Source organism: Mustela putorius, unplaced genomic scaffold (genome assembly GCF_011764305.1).
Source record: "Mustela putorius furo isolate JIRA1106 unplaced genomic scaffold, ASM1176430v1.1 tig00004007_pilon_pilon_pilon, whole genome shotgun sequence".
NCBI lineage: Eukaryota > Metazoa > Chordata > Mammalia > Carnivora > Mustelidae > Mustela > Mustela putorius.
In genome coordinates, this window is record NW_025422145.1 from 14,176,850 (window position 1) to 14,195,050 (window position 18,201).

At 64.2% G+C, this 18,201-nt stretch overlaps 2 protein-coding genes across 20 annotated transcripts in view; one reads left to right on the forward strand and one right to left on the reverse strand.

The window, feature by feature from the left end:
* Positions 1-41: 41 nt before the first annotated feature.
* On the forward strand, positions 42-1,112 carry NME3 (NME/NM23 nucleoside diphosphate kinase 3). Its single transcript, XM_045072194.1, has 5 exons — positions 42-207; positions 296-426; positions 528-629; positions 711-823; positions 899-1,112. Exons 1-5 carry the CDS (start codon positions 162-164, stop codon positions 1,014-1,016), a joined length of 510 nt encoding a protein of 169 aa, XP_044928129.1. The 5' UTR covers positions 42-161; the 3' UTR covers positions 1,017-1,112.
* Positions 1,113-1,146: 34 nt separating this feature from the next.
* The window catches only part of MAPK8IP3 (mitogen-activated protein kinase 8 interacting protein 3), a 46,146-nt gene continuing 29,091 nt past the window's right edge, over positions 1,147-18,201 (reverse strand). For 12 of the 19 annotated variants that reach the window (XM_045072179.1, XM_045072165.1, XM_045072177.1 and 9 more), the window contains 24 exons: positions 13,771-13,782; positions 12,950-12,967; positions 11,831-11,888; positions 10,999-11,151; positions 10,252-10,333; positions 9,175-9,305; positions 8,692-8,748; positions 8,439-8,609; positions 7,572-7,698; positions 7,299-7,394; positions 7,061-7,216; positions 6,356-6,521; positions 5,457-5,639; positions 5,177-5,366; positions 4,952-5,071; positions 4,793-4,873; positions 4,601-4,668; positions 4,356-4,504; positions 3,745-3,916; positions 3,546-3,659; positions 3,324-3,362; positions 2,971-3,150; positions 2,702-2,851; positions 1,147-2,627 (listed from right to left, as the gene is read on the reverse strand). In XM_045072179.1, coding sequence (XP_044928114.1) covers positions 2,506-2,627; positions 2,702-2,851; positions 2,971-3,150; positions 3,324-3,362; positions 3,546-3,659; positions 3,745-3,916; positions 4,356-4,504; positions 4,601-4,668; positions 4,793-4,873; positions 4,952-5,071; positions 5,177-5,366; positions 5,457-5,639; positions 6,356-6,521; positions 7,061-7,216; positions 7,299-7,394; positions 7,572-7,698; positions 8,439-8,609; positions 8,692-8,748; positions 9,175-9,305; positions 10,252-10,333; positions 10,999-11,151; positions 11,831-11,888; positions 12,950-12,967; positions 13,771-13,782 — 2,795 coding nt within the window. In that variant the 3' untranslated portion in view covers positions 1,147-2,505. The remainder of the gene's footprint in view (positions 2,628-2,701; positions 2,852-2,970; positions 3,151-3,323; positions 3,363-3,545; positions 3,660-3,744; positions 3,917-4,355; positions 4,505-4,600; positions 4,669-4,792; positions 4,874-4,951; positions 5,072-5,176; positions 5,367-5,456; positions 5,640-6,355; positions 6,522-7,060; positions 7,217-7,298; positions 7,395-7,571; positions 7,699-8,438; positions 8,610-8,691; positions 8,749-9,174; positions 9,306-10,251; positions 10,334-10,998; positions 11,152-11,830; positions 11,889-12,949; positions 12,968-13,770; positions 13,783-18,201) is intronic. The other 7 variants (XM_045072171.1, XM_045072178.1, XM_045072166.1 and 4 more) reach the window with 5 other exon arrangements.

Consider the following 18,201-nt stretch of genomic DNA (forward strand, 5'->3'; position numbering starts at 1 on the left):
TTTTCTTTGCGTTTGGGGTTGGGCAGCCACAGCAGGTTTTGGGCAGGTCCGGGAGGGAGCGCCGACCCTGGGGGGGTACCTGAGGGCTGGGGCTCCCCGTGCGCCCGCCGCCCGCCGCCCGGCCCCTTTAAGCGCAGGCCCCGCCCGCCGCCGCCGCCATCATGCTGTGCCTGCTGCTGACGGTGCTCGCCCACCTCTTCCCGGCTGGTGAGCGGCGGCGGGCCCGGGTGGGGGAGCGGGTGCGGGCAGGGGAGCGGCCGGGCCTGACACGCCCCAACCCTGCGGGCTCCCGCAGCGGGCGCCGGTGTATACGAGCGCACCTTCCTGGCGGTGAAGCCCGACGGGGTGCAGCGGCGGCTCGTGGGCGAGATCGTGCGGCGCTTCGAGCGCAAGGGCTTCAAGCTGGTGGCGCTGAAGCTGGTGCAGGTGAGGGCGCGCGGGGGGCGGCGGCGGGGCGGCAGCGGGGCGCGGGCGGGCGGGTGGAGACACCGCCGCGCGCGGCACGTCCCCACCCCGGACCGCCGCAGGCCTCGGACGAGCTGCTGCGCGAGCACTACGCCGAGCTGCGCGAGCGGCCCTTCTTCGGCCGGCTGGTGGACTACATGGGCTCGGGGCCCGTGGTGGCCATGGTGAGTGCCCGGCGCGCGGGCGGGAGAGTGGGCGGGCCCGAACGGAGGCCTATGCACTGATCCCCGCCGGCTCGCGCGCAGGTGTGGCAGGGGCTGGACGTGGTGCGCGCCTCGCGAGCGCTCATCGGGGCCACCGACCCGGCCGACGCCGCGCCAGGCACCATCCGCGGGGACTTCTGCGTCGAAGTCGGCAAGTAAGGCAGCCCGAGCGCGCGCTCAGCCCCCGCCACGCCCCGGCAGCCGCCGGCGCTCACGTGGCTCTCCCGCAGGAACGTGGTCCACGGCAGCGACTCGGTGGAGAGCGCCCGCCGGGAGATCGCGCTCTGGTTCCGCGGCGACGAGCTGCTGTGCTGGGAGGACAGTGCCGCGCACTGGCTGTACGAGTAGCTGCGAGACCCCGCGGGCCCCTCCTATTAGTGGCCCGCCCTGGCTCACTGCGTGGGCCAGTGTTTCTTGGGACAATAAAGTGAAGCAAGTCCTTAACGCTCCCGCTGGTCTGTGCCCAGGGACACAGGGCTACGACGTTAAGACATTTATTACATACAGAGCAGATACGTGGGTTCGCTTGCAGGGCCAAAGCCTGAGGAGAATCACCACCCAGCCCCTTCCCTAGCTGCGCCCACCCGGCTCGCCCTCAAGTCTCTTTGCGGCCCTGTGGGAACAGACAAGGGACTGGACATACATCACAGTGGAGAGTGGCAGGGTGGTGGGGAGAAGCCTGCAGCTGCACGTGGCTGTGGTGGTGGCCGGCTAGGATGCGGCGTGGCTGCCCGAGATCTGTGCTTCTCTGGTGGGAGGTGGGTGGGCAGCAGGGCTTCCGGAGCAGGAGTGAGGCCTGGACCTGGGCGGGTTGGGGAGGTGGCAGTCCAGGGCGGCCCCCCTCAAAGCCGGCTGGAGGCAGCTTCTACCCCGAGCTCTCGCGGGCTGTCTTCAGTTGCCCTCAAGGGAGCAGGCCACACTGCCAGCCCTAGGCACTTCTTAGTGTGTCTTGGGAGCTGGGCTCCTTGGAGACTGGGAGGCAGGCCCCAGACCACGTGTCCCCCTGTCCCCCTGAGGCTGAGCCTGTGTCCTAGGACTGACCTCAGGAGAGGCCAGGGGCCTCCCCTTCTTCCTGAGGCCTGCACCTGCCTTGGCAGCCTGAGAAATTCCACCCGAGAGGATTGTGAGAGGGGAGGTCTCCAGAGCCTGCTCCCACCGGGTGGGTCTTCTGCACAGGGAGAGTTGGCCACACGGGGTGAGCAAGAAGAGGGCATCTGTCCCCGTCTTCTCAAGTAGCTGCCTTAGGCAGCCTGGCTACGTGCTTCCATGCCAATTCCCGGGGCAGGCGTCAGGATGTGGGTGGGAGGTGTCCGGGGAAGGCTAGTAGCTGGGCCAGCTCCCGCAGGGTCAGACCCATCCCATCAGGCAGCAGGCAAAGGCAAGTGCGCTCCGGCTGGGAAGACCTGGCGGGCTGAAGTCCCTGCTTCCTGCCCTGGGGGGTCCTGGGGTGAGGGAAGTGGGGGGCCCAGGGTGGAGCTGGGAGCCACCTGCAGGGCCTTCTCCTGATCTGACCTACCCCAGGACCCTGCCCTGCTCTGGCCCTGAAGTGCCCCCAGGCTGTGAGAACTTGTGACCAGAGGCGAGCCAGAAGCTGCTGGGTCGGGTATCCCCAGAGGTTCTTGCCCTCCCGGTGAGGGTGCAACCCCGCTCCCCCGTCTCCCTCCCAGCCAGACCCTTGCTGCCGCCCTTGGGGAGGCCCGGCCCTAAGGTGAAAGCTGCAGGTTGAGAGGTTCTAAGAGGGGCGCCGGGCTGCCTGCAGGGCGGGCAGCGGGTGGGCAGGGTGGGGGGGCTGTATGTACACGTGGGCGGCAGGCAGGCGGCGGGGCAGGCTGGAGCCTCACTCGGGGCTGTAGGACACTTGCCACACGATGATGTGGCTGCGTTCTGCCTTGGACAGCAGGGGCTTCACCTGGCTCACGTCCCCAGTGTTCTCCTCGGTGTCATCATCCTCTCCGTCCCCTGGACAGACAGCAGCTGCTGTGATGGGCCTGCCCCCCTGGGGGGTCCCGGGACCCTGGGCAGCGCCTACTCACCGATGCGGAAGTCAATGTAGCCCTCCCCGCCGCTCAGCACCAGCACGTTCTTCAGCTTCTGGCCCTCGGCGTCCGAGGTGGGGGCGGCGGGGCCGGGGCTCTCAGATGGGCTGTCGAGCACGCTGCCATTGAGAGTGGCCAGCACGTTCCCTGTCATTGGGGCACAGGGAGCTCAGCCAGGCAGCCGGCACGTCCCCCCCCCCACCCCACAGGCTCCGGAAGGGGGGCCACGCCGCTGCCTGGCAGCAAGGGGGGGCCCAGCTCCTCACCTGGAACTGACACAAAGAACTTGACGGCATCGCGGTGGCCGTGGAAGCAGAGCTGGGCCTGGGCCATGGAGCAGTAGGGGATGAAGCTGCTGGCCGACTTGTCGCTGCTGTCATCCCCATACACGTGGATGACGCCCCCATGGCGGGCTCCTTCCCCAGCTGTGGGGGATGTTTTGTTGGCTGGAGAGAGAGAAGGGCAGCAGGCCCCAGCCTGAGAGGAGGCCGCTGATCTCCAGCGGGCAGAGGCAGCATCAGGAGAGCGCCCGCCGCCGGGGCGAGGCCAGCCTCAGCCCACAGGGCATCTCAGCTGGGGGCTTCCGTGCGAGGGCAGGAGGCAGATGCTCTGGACTCACCTCGGAGCCCCAGGAGCTGGCCTCGGTGCAGAACCACGGCTGGGGAGGCGAGGGGCGCAGCATGGGAGGGAGAGGAGAGAAGTCACAGGAGGGGCAGGCCGGGGCGAGCGGCACCCCAGTCCGGAGTGAGGCCTGGCCGAGCGTGCCCTCCACCCCCTGCCCCCAAGTCTTGTCCGAACGCAGTCACCACCACCTGTGCGGGCGTCAAGGGGGGTCACTCACTCTCCGTCAGCGGGATAGAAATGACCACGCCGTTGCCGGTGCCCACCCAGAGGCGGTTGCCCGCGATGAGCAGGGCCGTGATGCGCACAAAGGAGAAGCCCAGCTTGCCAGTGCCTGGGGAGAAGAGGGCAGGTGGTCGGTGTGGCCACCGCTGGGGGCCCTCCCAGCCCTGACGCCCAAGCCCGGCGCAGCCCCTCACCCAGCATCTTGCTGACGTAGGGCTCGATGTCCACGTCCTGCAGGTGCTGGTGGGTGTGGGCGTGGTAGAGCCGCAGCGTGGAGTCCAAGCGGATGGACACCCACACGCCGTCCCCGATCCACGCCAGCTGCCGGACCTGGCTCTCCCGCCGCGGGTGTGCATCAAACGACTTCTGTGGGGTCGCGGCAGTTCACGTCAATGAGGGAGTGCCGGGGGGGGGGGCGGCTCTGAACCCACCTAGCCGCAGGTCACGATGCAGCCCATGTGGCTCACTGCAGCCTTTGCTCTAGAACCTGTTCTGCTCCTCAGGGTCCAGGTTCCAGGGCAGAGCCGTAGCCACCTCAGCCCACAGGCTGGCGGCCTGGGGGAGGCGAGCGGGGCCCCGAGGGAGCTGATAGGACTCACTGCAGAGCAAAGCAGCAGGTGGACCCCAGACAGACTGGCACTCACAGCCCAGCCGCCCCTGCTGGCCCGTGATGGTGCTGTCTCCCTGAGCAGGCTGCCCTGGACCCCACAAAACCCCCAGGGCCCATTAGCAGGCATGCAGGGAACGCTGCCCCCAGCAGGATCCCCTTCCCATCCCGCGAGGCCCTCCTGCTGCCAGCACTTGCCTCAATCTGCATTGTCTTGGGCTGGATGACGTGCACCTTGTTCTTGTAGCCACACCACACGCGGTCACACACGACGGCCATACAGCGAATGGAGTGGTGGGGGTGGCCCAGGTCCATCAGGTGATAGTTGCTCAGGTCCCACTGCCCATCTGCAGAGAGCCCCAGACGCCTGCTCGGGCCTGGCCAGGACCCCCCTGCCCATGGTGGGGGCGGCCGCTCACCCGCCCAGCGTCCCCGGGCCTCACCTTCGCCTCGGTGGAAGATGGCCAGAGTCCCATCAGCCAGGGCCACCAGCACGCGCCCTTTCACGTGTCTGGAAAGGGACGGTGGTGAGCGAGAGGGCCCAGGCTGGGTACTGCGGGCCCCTCCCGATGCCCCTGGCCCCTCCCGCTGCCCCAGGCCCCTCCCGACGCCCGCCCTCAGCTGGGGTCCCATACACCAAGCTCAGCACCGAGTCCTTCAGCTTGATGGAGTGCAGACACTTCTTCCAGTTGGCCACGGCTGAGTGCACATACAGCCTGTGGGAGGACGCCTTGGTGGGCAGGGTTGCTCTTCCAGGAGACCCTTCCCACACCCCGCCCTGGGGCCCCACCTACCAGCCGTTCTGGGCTCCCAGCCACATGGTGGGGGCCGCGCTACTGCTGGCCCCCGCAGGGTCTGCGCTGGGCTCTGGCTCTGGCTGCGCCCCACCTGTGTCAGCCTCCGGCCCGTTCTCGCTGCAGGAAGGATGGCTGCTCCAGGGTGGCCCGGGGGGAGCCCCTTCCCGCCCACCTCAGCCAGCCTCCCCACCCCTCCGTCGGCCCCGTCCTCAGAGAGCCCACCTGCCAGGCTGGGCAGTAGGGGCCGGGGAAGGGGCCAGGTCGGTGAAAACATGCTCTGTGAGGGGCCCAGGCCGCACCGCAGCCGCCTCTGCCTCGCTGGGCCCAGAGTCTGGTACTTCCGTGGCTTCCGTGGCTTCTTCCGTGGACTGAGACGGGTTGACCTTCCCATTGGCAACATTAGCCACCTCCCCTGTGGAAGGGAAGAGTGAGTGTGGCCAGGGGGTGGGGAGGAACAAGGGGGTTGGGGGAGAGCGGCCACCCAGGCGCTGGCCCAGCTCACCCTGACCCTTGTCCAGCACTGGGGTGTCCCCTCGGGAGGAGCAGTTGCTGCGGGGCACGTTACAGCGGGTTGCGCAGCCCACCAGGGTGATGCCCGCCAGCACGCCGTCGGCGCCGGAGTCCTCAGGGTTCACGTCACTGTCCAGGAAGATCTCCCCCGGAGGGTAGTCACTGTCACTGGCCGCTGCGGGAGAGTCACGGCCCCGTCAGCCTATGCTGAGTAGCCCCCACTACCAAAACATAACCAGGGCTCCCGTCCCATGTGGGACTGCCGAGGAGGGAGAAGGCGGCCGCCGGCGACCGTGGGTGGCTCAGGGTGCCCCGGACTCTTAGGCCAGGCTGGCCTCAGTAAGTGGGCCCCTACTCACGACCACTGCCTGCGGGCCTGGAGAGCCAGCACAAGGCATGGAGAAGTGAGATTCTGGTCTCTGGGAGCAATCAACTCTGATCACGTGTCAGAAAGTGAAGAGTTCTGAGGAGCTTGGGGCCATCTTGGAAGATGGCCCAGGCAGGGCCCTGCCCGCCCCCCCAAACGCTGGCATAAGAACTGCCACCAAGAGGCAAAGCCAAGCCTCTGTCAGCGCCGGCTCTCCCAGCTGCAGCAGGGCGGCAGGAACTGGGCCCATTGCAGGTCGGTGCTCAGTTCCCAACTGGTATTTCCATCTGTCCTGTGGCCCAGCTCATCTCCTTCCAGGCACGAAAGCGACAGTCACCTCGGGGTCCTCTCCTACTTGTTCACGGGACTAAGGGGCGGCACTGCCAGCATGCTCCCCTCTGGACTCCCCCATGGGCTCCCAACTGTCCCCAGCATGTCCGAAGCGAGGCTGGTACGGCTCACCGGGCCTCCTCTATCCCCGCCGTGTGCAGAGCAGCCACTGCGCGCACGCTGCCAGCCCTCACCTGGAATGCTTGAGATGCACAGGACGTGGGCGTTGCAGACAGTGAACTGGTCCACCACAGTGCCCGGCTGGTTGGCGTCAATGATGACCACTTTGCTGGTGGTCAGGGTGCTGGTGAGGATCCACACGCGGCTGGAGGTGGCATCCGGCTCAGGGAGCTCCTTTGCCTGTTTCCGAGCACAGGAGGCCAGGCCTCTCCAGCAGCCACACCGGTCGTGGGGGCCTCCCGAGCCCTCTCAGGGTGCAGCCCTGCCCGCGGCCTCAGGGGACGCATGTCCTCCAGCAGCAGGGCAGTGAGAACTCAGTACTGAGCTCTGGTGCCCTGGTCCCTGCCCCCAAGCCAGTCTGGGCCACAGAACAAAGCCTTAGACCCCATGTGAAGCCTTTTCCGCCAGCCCCCTGTCCTCGGGCCACCCACCACTCCTGCACACAACTTGCGAGGAGGAGGAGGAGACACCCCTGGGGGCCTGAGCCCCCCAGCCCTGCAGCCTGTGGAGCCTCAGACCCTCTGCACATCTCCCCCGACCCAGGAGGCAGCAAAGGCCTCCATCAGTCCTGGACCGGGAGGGGACCCCAGATGAGCCCAGTCTTGCAGCACTGTCCCCAGCTGTCCTGTTTCTGTCACTCTCAATGTGACTCCAGTGCTGGGCACAGTCACCTAGACCCCAGGAGCAGTGGGGTCCCTGGCCCTGCCATGTGCTCTGACCTTCTTCTCTGGAGACGCGTGATCACTCTTGGTCTCTCCTTCTACTTCCCGGTCACAGGTCAGAGGGTCGCGGCCTGGAACAGGCTTGACTCCGTTCCCAGAGTCGTCCTCGCCCGGTTTCCACCCGCTCAGGTTGACGCCCGCGGCACACCACAGCTGGGAGAAGGGCCCTGGGGTCAGCGAGCCCACTGCCTGCGCCCACCCACCCGCACCTGTCAGCCCCGCGGGGCTGGCTCACCTTCATGGTTGGGTCTTTCTCCACCAGAGGGCGGCAGTACACGGGCACGGGCACGTTCTTCATCCGGGTATCCTCTTGGCCCCCGTTGGGGCTCAGCTGCAACCACAAGGCAGAGGCCACGTGGGCGTGAGGCCTGAGGCGGAGGGCCAGTCCTCCATGGGTGGGGCCATGGGGGCACCGTAGGGCTGCGCAGGTGGCTCCCCAGCTGCCATCCCATCTGCCCCCGCACCCCCCGCCCCTCCCCCTGCCGGCCTCCCATGCCCTCTGCAGCACCTGCTTGTACTTGGCCGGCAGGCTCCAGCCGCAGGCCTGCAGTCGCCCATCATCGTTGCGCACGTGCTCGCGCACCTGGCGGTACTGCTCCCGCTTCTGCTCCCGGCGGGCGGAGGACGTGCAGTCGCTGGCAGGAGGCACACAGGTCATTTCCTGCCCGTGCCTGCTGGCCTGCCCTGCATGGGGCACGCACGGTCCCCACGCCCAGGTAGCAGGACCATGCGTGCCCCCTCCCCGGTCCCCCAACGGGCAGCCTGGGCACCGGCCCCTGTCCAGCTCCCGCCCAGCGCTGGTCCCCTCCCCCAGGCCCTTCCAAGAACACAACACACAGAATTCCCCACTTCTGCTCTGGAGCCAAAATCCTGGTATCAAAACTAAGGGAAACATGAATTTCCAGAGTTATTCCCAGGCAGAAACCCTACACTGCTGACTTCCTGTCGGCTCCCAGAACCTCCAAGGACACAGGGGTGTGGGCCACAGCCTGGGGTGGGGCCTGACCCCGCCTGCTGGCTGCAGCACCGTCCCCAAGAGCAGGGGAGCCGGGGCACCTGAGGGGCTGTGGGTGGCCCTCTGGGGCGAAGGGCAGGGACTGGGGGGCAGTGGAGCCTGTACCCAGAGATGCCCCGTGCACCCAGTCAGACTGGAGGGGCGCAGGGTGTGGGCGCAGAGAGGTCAGCCTCGGAGGCTGGCCAGCCCCCTCCCACCAGGGACCGCATCCCTCAGCACAGCCCCCCAGAGAGTGAGACAGAGGCTGCTTGCTCGTGCCTCAGAGCCTGGAGGGGCAGGACCCTGGGACCCAGGGCCTCCCCTTAGCCCAGCCTGTGGTGCAGGCCTGCGGGAGGAGCAGGGACACTTTGGGACACTCACTCGTCAGGGAAGAACTCCAGGGGCCGGCTGCCCGCTGACATGGGACACATCGCGTGGCCGCGGCGCTGGCTGAAGCCGGCTGTGGTAGGAGACTTGTAGTGGATGTTCACCGAGGGGTAGGGCCGCTTGGCTGGAGGGGGGCTGGACGAGGAGCTGAAGAGGCGGCTGAAGCTGCCAGTGGGGACACGGGAAGTGAGGGGTGGCCAAGGGGGAGCCTCCTCTGCCCCCTCCCCACCCTGGCGCCCCAACTCACAACTGCCAGATGGTGGATTTCTTCTTCTCCTGGACAGACGGATGCTCTCGGGACGCTCTACAGGGGGCGGGGAAGGGGGGCCAGGGACCCGCTCAGCCCTTGCCCAGGCAGACCTGTCCCCAGACTACACCCACCCACTGGGCCCTGCCCAGGCCAACCTGGCATCTCCCTTGCCCGGGATCGGGTGCTGGGGAGCCCCCCACTGGCACACGGGGAGTTGGCCTCAGGGAGGAGGGACTCCCAGGGGGTCAGTCACAGCTTCCTGGAAGGGTCTCAGCACACCAGGCCCCAAGACGCCAGCTGGGCTCTAGCCCAGCCAGGCCCCTTGCCGGCTCAGAGCCCCGCACTGGCTCCCACCAGGCCCCCTTCCGGTCCTTCTGCAGGAGAGGGAGGCGGGGAGGGATCCACCACATTCTGTTTCTCAGGGCTTGCCACGGGGTCCACGGCTCGAGGCCGGGCACCCCAGGGGGCCGAGGGGCCCACCTGATCATCTCGGTCCACCGCACGGCCTCCTGGAGCTCCATCAGCCTCTCCTTGTACTGGTTGCGCTCCATGAGCACACGGGCCATCTCCACCCGCGTGAAGCGGCGACGCTGCGCCAGGGGGACCTTGTCCTGCGGGGGGGCACAGCCGCTCAGCCGGCGGGCAGCTGGCGCCCTTCCTCTCTGGGGCCTCCTCAGGCAAACGTGGTGGGGGGGGTACTTGGGCAGCCTACCCACCCCCATGGGGGACCTTTCTAGAAGGTCACATGACACACTTGAGGAGGCTGACACAAGCCCCTGAATCCCATGGTGATCCCAAATGCCTCCAGTCGACACGGACAGGTGACATCGGTCCCCAGGGGCAGCAGAGGAAGAGAGGTTCTAGGGAGGATCCGGCAAGCAGGACCGCGGGACACTGCGTCTGAGGTGGACGCTGGTGGTTTTGGCAGATCCGTGTGGGGTCTGCCAGCTGGGAGTGCGGGGGCAGGACCCAGTCTGCTCCCTGCGGCTGCAGGCTGGCCTGGGGCCAAGGCACCCCAGGCAGCTGCCAGGCGAGTGAGCATCAGCCCCCAGCCCCAGGCAAAGAGGTGCTAGGTGCCTCTGGGTCTCTTCTAAGGTGCTCAGAGATGGGGCTGCGCAGGACGGGCTGAGGGAACACATGGCCGGCACCCTGACACATGCATCACGTGCCCCCAAAAGGAACCGAGCTACTGAGCAGTGTGCCGTGTCCCCTGTCACCTCAGGCAGAGGAGCCCGGCCCCACCCTCGGCGGAAGGCAGGCAGCCCAGTCACCAGACCCTGACCAGAAGGGGGTCCACAGCGGTGAGGGCTAAGGCCCAACACGCAGTCTCCCTCTGCCTTCCCTGAAGCAGTTCCTAACAGTCAGTTACGAACCCCCAAGGAGTAGCGGGCTCGCCTCAGGACCATCCTTGGACCTGGAGGGGGGTGTGGGCCCCTAAGGCTGAACAGGGGTTCTCACCAGGAAAGGGTGGAGGAGAGGACACAGAAGGGGTGAGGAGGGCCCCGAGCCCGCCCCGCGGCCCGCCCCCCACGCCCGCAGGTTAATAGTGGAATATACCAATTCTGTACAGAGATAGCCGCTTACATCCTCCACCTCCTCTTTGGGCTCACGCCTGGCGACGATTGCCTCAGACTTCACTCTGCAGGACCAGGAGGGAATTGTGGCGGGGGGGGGGGGGGGGGGGGGGGAGGTAGTGGGGAGGCCCCGCTGGGCTCTGGCCCTGGCGGACCAGTGGCCCAAAGCCCTGCTCGAATGAGCCCTGGCGGCCCCAGCAGAGGACCAGGGCTTTGCGGAATGGGAAAGGCGCAGCCCGCCGGCCAGCCCCAAGCAGGTCTGCTGCCCCCACAACGCCCCCCACCCCGTGACACCTCCCCCTTCCAGCCTGGAGCCACAGGCACCCCCGCGGGAAGCATCAGCCTGCAAGAGAAGTGCCAAGTGCTGGGACGGGGACCCAGAAGTTTCCAGAACCCAGAACCCCCCTCCTCCTGAATGAACCTACGAAGGCAGGCTTCCTCCTAAGGGAGGTGCCTCCTAAGGAAGACGAGGGGACAGGTGGACGATGCGGAGCGGGGCGGGGATGCGGGGAAGAGGGGAAGAGGGGCAGCTGGGCCCGGGTCGCTCCACTGTGAGCGGGAACTGCGGGAGGGGCAGGCTGCGGGAGGAGCGCAGGGCGGAGCCGCTGGGAGGCGTGTCCTCCAGGGGGAGCCCGGAAGGGGGGGACCGGACTGGGGGCGTGGCATAGCCCCGCCCCTTCCAGGAGTCCCACCACCTACTCCCAGGGCCCAGTCCCAGGCCCTGGCTCACCTCCTGAGCTCTTCCTCCAGGTCCTTGACACGGCCCTCGAGCCTAAGCTTGGCCTGCCTGGCGGCTTCCAAGTCCCCTTTGAGCACCTCCTGCTCCCCGGACAGCTGGTCCACCTTGGCGATGAGGTCATTTTTCACCACATTCAGAGCGTTTCTTTGAGAAGGCAGAGAGTCGAGAAGTCCATGTGAACCGCTGTGCACACAGTGCGACGGGGGCTCAACGGGGCCTGCCGGCTCATGGGGGTCTGAGCGGAGACCCCGCAGTGCAGAATACGGGGAAGAGTGGTGACCCTGGATGGGCAAGCTGGGCCGTGTGGGTCTGGGCCCTCCCAGCGTTATTACAGGGAGGCCTTGGCCCTGGGTGGCGGGTTATCTCAGTACTCTCGGAGGGAAGAGAGCATTCCAGGTTTTTTTTCTTTTCATAGAGAGGGTAGTGGGGGGAGGGGGAGAGAGAGAATCCCAAGCAAAATCCATGCCCAGTGCAGAGCCCATTGTAGGGCTGGATCCCAGGACCCTGAGATCATGACCTGACCCGAAATCAAGAGCGGGTGGCTTAACCAACAGAGCCCCCCAGGTGCCCTAAAGAAGAGCGTTCTTGGGACGCCTGGGTGGCTCAGTTGGTTGGGCAGCTGCCTTCGGCTCAGGTCATGATTCCAGCGTCCTGGGATCGAGTCCCACATCCGGCTCCTTGCTCAGGGGGGAGCCTGCTTCTCCCTCTGCCTCTGCCTGCCATTCTGTCTGCCTGTGCTCGCTCTCTCCCCTTCTCTCTCTCTGATAAATAAATTAAAAAAAATCTAAAAAAAAAAAAAAAAAAAAAAGAAGAGCGTTCTTACTTGGTTTCTAGAAGCTGGGAGTTCTCCAGCAGCAGATTCCCCACTTCCTTGCCCATTCCTGAAACAAAAGTCACAGAGGTACTCCCCGGGTCGGAAGCCAGCCAGCCCTTGACCCTACTCCACTTGTCCCACAGCAGCAGCCCTCCTCCCCAGGGGCGGATCGGCCCTGGGGGGCAGATGCAGGGGACAAGGCCCATGGGGCTGGCCTCTGGGAACCCCAGGGAGAGGCCTCTGCTGGTCTTCAGCTGGGCTCTCAGCCGGCAGCAGCAGGCAGGGACAGAGTCCCAGAGCAACCCCCGGACGGTCCTGTGTGGACGGGCGCGACAGCCCTGGCTGACCTGCACGTGCTCTATCCACGGGAGATCTGTGTACCGTCGGAGGGCTCAGGCAGCACCAGCCCCACCGGGTGGCCTCAGTCTCTGTCCCCTGTCAGCAACTCCCTAGCCCTGTGATTTCTAAGGCCTTCGTGAAGCAGACCGTTCTCAGAGCTGTCCCCAGGACAGTGGTGGTTGGAACCGTGGTGATGGGGACAGAGAAGACAGCGCAGGACGGCAAAGAGCTCGGGGCCAAGGAGGGCAGGTGGCCTCCCTGGGGCACAGCAGCAGGGAGGGAGCGAGTGAAAGTGAGGACCGCACTCCCTGGGGTTGGTGCCCAGAGGGGCCCCTCCAGCTCCTCTATACCAAGTCCCAAGGTGGACCCCAGCACTAAGCTGTCTGCAGGCAAGTCACAAAAACTCTGAAATACTGGCACTCAGCCATGATGACAGACAGCCTCGAGAGCCCAGGGTCTGTCCCTCCTGATCACTCGCCCTCTGTCAAGGACAACCGTGAGATGAGACCTATGCACACGGTGTGCCGGGTACGGGCTCTGACTGCTGTCTCTGCTCCCGCCCCTCGGCCTGTCCAGGGTCTGCTCTGAGGGAGGGCGCTGGGGACTCAGGACTTGAAACCAAACCCCCCACCCCGGGGCTAGAAGCCAGGAGAGCCTGTGGCCCCTGCTGGCCCCACCGCTGCTCCACCACACAGAGCGAAGCGATCAGCTCGCGAAGCAGGAAGGTGTGAGGCCCACAGAAGAAGGAAGGAACAGGAGAAGCGAACTGAAACGGGGCCTTGGCCTTACCAAAGAAATCATGGCGCACTAGGAGAGCCATCCCAGTCCCACGGGAGCCGGGCGGCCGGGGCGGCAGGGAGACGGAAGGAAGGGAGAAAAAAGAAGCGCATTAAGCCTGTGTGAGCAGCAGGGGGGTGGCCCACTAGGGCTACTGGTCTCCAGGTTTGGGGTGCACCCTGGAGCGGGATGGAGGGGTGGGAGATGCGTGGAGCCAGCTCTTCCTCCTGGAAAAACCACCAGGCCTCAGCACCTGAATGGTGAGGTGGAGGGTCACCAGTGCACCCAAGCCCTGAGCTGGGAAGGGCGGGGGTTAGGGGCGCGTGTCTGCAACTGAGGGAGAGTGGCACCCGGGGAGCCAGCATGGCTTTAGCACACTAGGTGGGTGCATGTGGGTGGGCTCGGGGTCTCCTGCTGGGAGGAGAGGGAGAAAGCAGGAACTGAGTCTGCCATGTGGGAAGAGGACCCCTGACTTCTGGGGTACATATGACAGAGGGGAGACAACACGCAACTGGGTCTGCAGTCCCATCCAAACTGTCCTATGCTTCTGATGGCTCCATAGAGCCTTAGAAAACGGCACTGGGGAACGGCCGGCCTCGGAAAGGACGGGGTCAAGGCCGCTGTCAGTGGGTAGTAGTAGAGCAAACCAAAGTAAGCTTCTGAGCGGCAGGGGGGCTGGGGAGCAAAAGCACGTGTGCCTTAGTGGCCTGGAAAGAAACCAGAAGGGGACAGGCTGCACAGCCAGCGGAGACTGGACGGCAGCCGACCCACTCCAGCTGGACGCTACCGTGGGCAGAGGGGGATGCAGACAGACAGATGGGTGAGATACGCACCTGAGAACTCCCCTGGGGCCATGTCCCGCGAAGCAGAGAGAGACAGGGGGGAAGGAAGTGACAAAGGTCAGTTGGCGACTGGAACCAACAAAATAGATTTTTATTAAAAAAAAAAAAAGCAATGCTGAACAGCCATCTCCACACTGAAAAGGCATGAAGGAGTACAAGCAGATGTCACGGGCCCATGGGTGGTAAATCCCACTGGGGATGACAACCCTGCAGGAAGACAGGGACCCAGAGTGCCAGGTCCCACACCTGCTCAGCCCTCAGGAGGGCGGCGTCTCTGCAGCTGACAACTGGGAAGGGGAGGGAGTATGTGTGCGCACACACGTGTAGGGTACGCAGATGCATGTGTGGGGTATGCGTATGCCTGCATGTGCACGGGTACTTTGTGTGGGGCATGTGTGTGTGCACTGCCGGCACAGGGGTGTGAGTGTGCGTGTGCACGCGTGGGGCAAGCGCATGCATGTGCGTGTACATGTGTGGGTACAGGTGTGTGTGTGCGCACGTGTGCGTGCGTGGGTCGGTGGGTGGGGCAGTGTGCCCAAGACTCCTCCCCTGCCCTAGAGTGCGTGTGCTTGGCCTTACAGGCTCCGGCCAGCTTGTCCTTCAGGAAGGGCACGACCTCAGGGAGAGCCGCCCAACCACAAACGGAAGCAGATCTGGCTGGCTGCAGGGAGGGAGAGGGAGGGCAGGCAGCAGGGGCGGCGGGCGTGTGGGGCTGGCAGTGCCTTCCTCACTGGGGTCCAAACTCCTCTGTGCTGCCCTGCTGGGGACGGGCCACAACACTACCGCTCTGTGGTCCCTTCCCAAAGAAGCCAGTAGTATAAAGTCACCTGACTTAAACACCAACGTATATAGTTTGGTGTCGGAATTTAAACAAGAAACAGGCGCCCTGGGTCAGAGGCGGATATGCCTTTGTCCCTGCCCCGGGCAGCCACCATCAACAGCTCATCTCCTCTGAACTCCTTCTGGATCAACACTGGCATTTCAAGAGCAAAATCACGACCAGGCTAGCCATGCTCCCATTCGAGGTGCTCCGTTTCCCCAATCCTCTGCACCAGTGCCCGGTCCCATCACTCAAGGGCACACGGGCCCGCCCACCCCACCCTTGTAAAAGGCTGCCATCCCAGAGACCCCTGCCGGCGGCCAGGCTATACCTGGCCGTGGCCTCACACTGCCACCTCCTGGCCGTGGGGCACAGCAGCACCTGCTTCGTTTCTGTGGATCTTCGGAGCAGTTACTTCCGTGTCCCCTTTTCAGTTCTGGGTTGTTCTTGAAGTTTGAGCATCCTTTAGGTACGTTTCTTGGTATCTTCTGTGAATCCCCTTTTACCCAACCCTCACCCTATTGTAAGCCACTGGAGATCACCTGGGTAGGAAACAATGTATCTTTCTTAAGTAGCACACCTCCCCCCTGTCAGTATTTTCCTCTGTGGCCATGGCCACAGGGGGGCCCAGATTAGGAACATAATCTCCACCTCTCTTCCAGCTGCGCGACCTTGAATTTCTATGTTCAGATCTTCAATCCAACTAGAAGTCTTTTGTGTACAAAGGTGGGGACCAGACTTCTCCTCCACGAATCTACCATATTTCCAGCGGCTTTGAGTGCTGTGTCTGTCCTACCCAAGTTCCCACAACGGCTCCAGCTCTCACCAGGAACTCACAGGGCCGGGCGGGGCTGTCGCTGGTCCCACATGCGTAAAACCTTTTGTTCTTAGAACATCCGGCAACCCTGCAACCTGGTTCTTTCTCAGAAATTTCTGCGCTACTCTCACGTTTGCTCTCCTGGATGAACTTCAGACTCTACCCATAAAGTGAATTTACGCCAGCACCGCGGGCTGCTCTGCGAGTCGTGGGAGGCTCATGCAGCTTGGCCTGTGGGTCTTGGTTTTCGAGACCTCTTTTCTGCTCTTCGGTCGTGTTTCCCAATTCTGTTCACACAGGTTTGTGTCTTTCTCAAGGTTATTTCTACACACGTTCTGGGTTTGGCTGCCACGTAGGCGGGACCTCTGACGTAAGCACAGCGCCGCAGAGAGCACAGGGCCAGCCGGCCTGTGCCGTCCATCAGGTTCTAAGTCGAGTTGCCTGGCTTCTCTGGGGGCCCACAGTCTTCCCAGCACTCACCGAGTAGTCACCAAGCATGGATTCCCTTACTCCCCAGTTACGCTGGGCTCCGAGGGGCACACTGTCGCAGGGAGGTGCCTCTGGGACCGGACGAGGCTTCACGTTCAACAGCTTCTCCTCCTTGTACTGGCAGCAAGGCCTTGCTTTCCTGGAGATTTCTCAAATAATGGTGCATCTGGCAAGCCGTGGCAGGAGCTGAGTGAAACATAAGGAGACCTGCGTTTCCAGGGTCTTTTCCCTGCTCTTCTGCTACTAGAATTCATGGTCCAAATGCGGAGAGGTGAGGGGGCGGCCAGAGCAGACACCCAGAGCTCAGAAGGGTGCTCCCCTCAGCCAAGCCAAGGGCACCGCCGTGTTTCTGGGACCATTGGACCTTTCCATGGCAAAAACAGCCGCAGAATGGAGACTACCAGAGCCCCTGCTGGCCCCAGGCTTCTTCGTGTAGCAGCCCCACTGGGTCAGGTCAGGTACCCAGCTCTCCGATGGCCGTCTTCAGAAAGACACGTGGTGCTGGGGAATTGGGACTCCCATCCTGATGGCTTACCCTGGCAGACGGGAACGGGCAGCTCGGTGAGGGGACCGCAGCTGAGGCCACCTCCTCCCTCCACGTTGCCAGAAAACGAGTGGGCTCCTCTGCTTGGCTCCCTGTCAGCAAAGTGCACGGCACTGATCCCTCCTAAACCCCTTGGCTGGCCTGCGGGTGCCTGTCATGCCTGAGGCTCTGGGAGGCTCCTCCACTCCCAAGAATGGGCGCTCATTGCAGCCAGAACGAAGCGGTTTCCAAGGTGGCCACAGACATTGACACATGCGAGCGCACAGTGAATCACGACCCCCATCACTCAATGATGGAAGGATTCTGATCTCTGCTTTCTCAGAACAAAGACCCAGCAGATGCGTGGGTTGGGTCTTCTCATAAGAAAGTCACACCAGGCACTCTCTGTTCTAGGGAAGTGACCCCAGGACATTCACCAGACACCACCGCCCTTCTAGGAGCTGTCCTACATCTGCCTGGGAGTCATGACCCCATGGCCTGCAGGTCAAGCTCACTGACAAGCACTGCCTGTTGTCCTGTTTCCTGCCATCACCGTCGTTGCAGCTTCTCTAGGTCAGTGGGATCTGGAGTGATGCCAAAAGACCCCACAGCCCTGAAGATGGGAGGGAGGGGATAGCCCCATGGCCTGGAGCCGCAGGGCAAGGCGGGAGACTGTGGCCAATGGTAGGGACCAACAGGGAGGCTACCCAGAGCCACCAGGCAGCAAGGAGGCTGGTCAGCACCGGTAATCCTGTAGAACCACGTGAGGAACCAAATTAGCAGAAGCACGAGCCACAGTGGCTGAGAGTGGAAATGACCCATGCGACCATCCGTGGACAAATGGATACATGACGTGTGCCCTATGCAGGCAACACGCCAGCCTCAGCCATAAGAAGGAACGTGACTCTGACACCTTCCAGGACACACGCAAACCTCAAGGCATCATGCTCAAGGAAAGAGGCCACGTGGAGAAGGACCACGGGTATGAAACGCTCAGAGGGGGCTGCCGTGCAGAATGGGAAGCAGGGGAGTGGCCGCCAGGGGCTGGGGGCAGAAGGAGGGACGGGACTGCCCATGGGCACGGGTCTCCTCTGCTGGTGAAATGTTGTCTACTGTAATGATGGTCCCTTGACTCGGAATTTGCTCCACATGTTCCAAGACATGGGGCCATGCACCTCGAGCAGGCCAACTGGGCGGCGTGTCCCATGCCAACAGAGCTGCGACGAAAGGCAGAGTGGGTGGTCAGTCGGGGCTGCTGTTCTAGGTCCGACCTGGTCTGGGTCTTGACTCTGCTGCTCATCCTGCCCTCCCTGAACTGGTTTCTTCCTCCATGACACGGGGACAACAGTGCTACCCCAGATGAATGGTGGCCGTGCATGTCCAATGCTGGCAAGACTCTTCCAGTGACCACGCTGCGGGGTGGAACCTTGTCACGAGGAGACTGGCCACACAGCAGGGTCCGGCGGGCTCCAGCTCTGCCCACTCCTAGACACTCCATTTCCCACCCCTGAGCACACCACGGGATGCCTCCAGCCACCTATGGCCAGGAATGGGCGTGTGAGGCTGGGCCTACAGAGCCCGGCATGGACACGCAAGCTGCTGGGTGCCTGCGTCCTCCGAGGGAGAGGCTGTCATCGCTCATCAAATCCTCAGACGCTCACAGGCACACGGCGGCCTGCTAGGTGCTGCCCTCTCGCCTGCACAGCCTCCGCGGCGGCCCCGGCAGAACGGCGCTCCATCGTGAACACACCGCACACACGGCTACCCATGTCC

Bases quoted from the DNA above. Each gene is read 5' to 3' on its own strand.
- NME3 (XM_045072194.1), top strand. From the start codon at position 162: ATGCTGTGCCTGCTGCTGACGGTGCTCGCCCACCTCTTCCCGGCTG. The intron at 427-527 runs GTGAGGGCGCGC...GGACCGCCGCAG, and splicing joins TGGCGCTGAAGCTGGTGCAG to GCCTCGGACGAGCTGCTGCG. The intron at 824-898 runs GTAAGGCAGCCC...GCTCTCCCGCAG, and splicing joins TTCTGCGTCGAAGTCGGCAA to GAACGTGGTCCACGGCAGCG.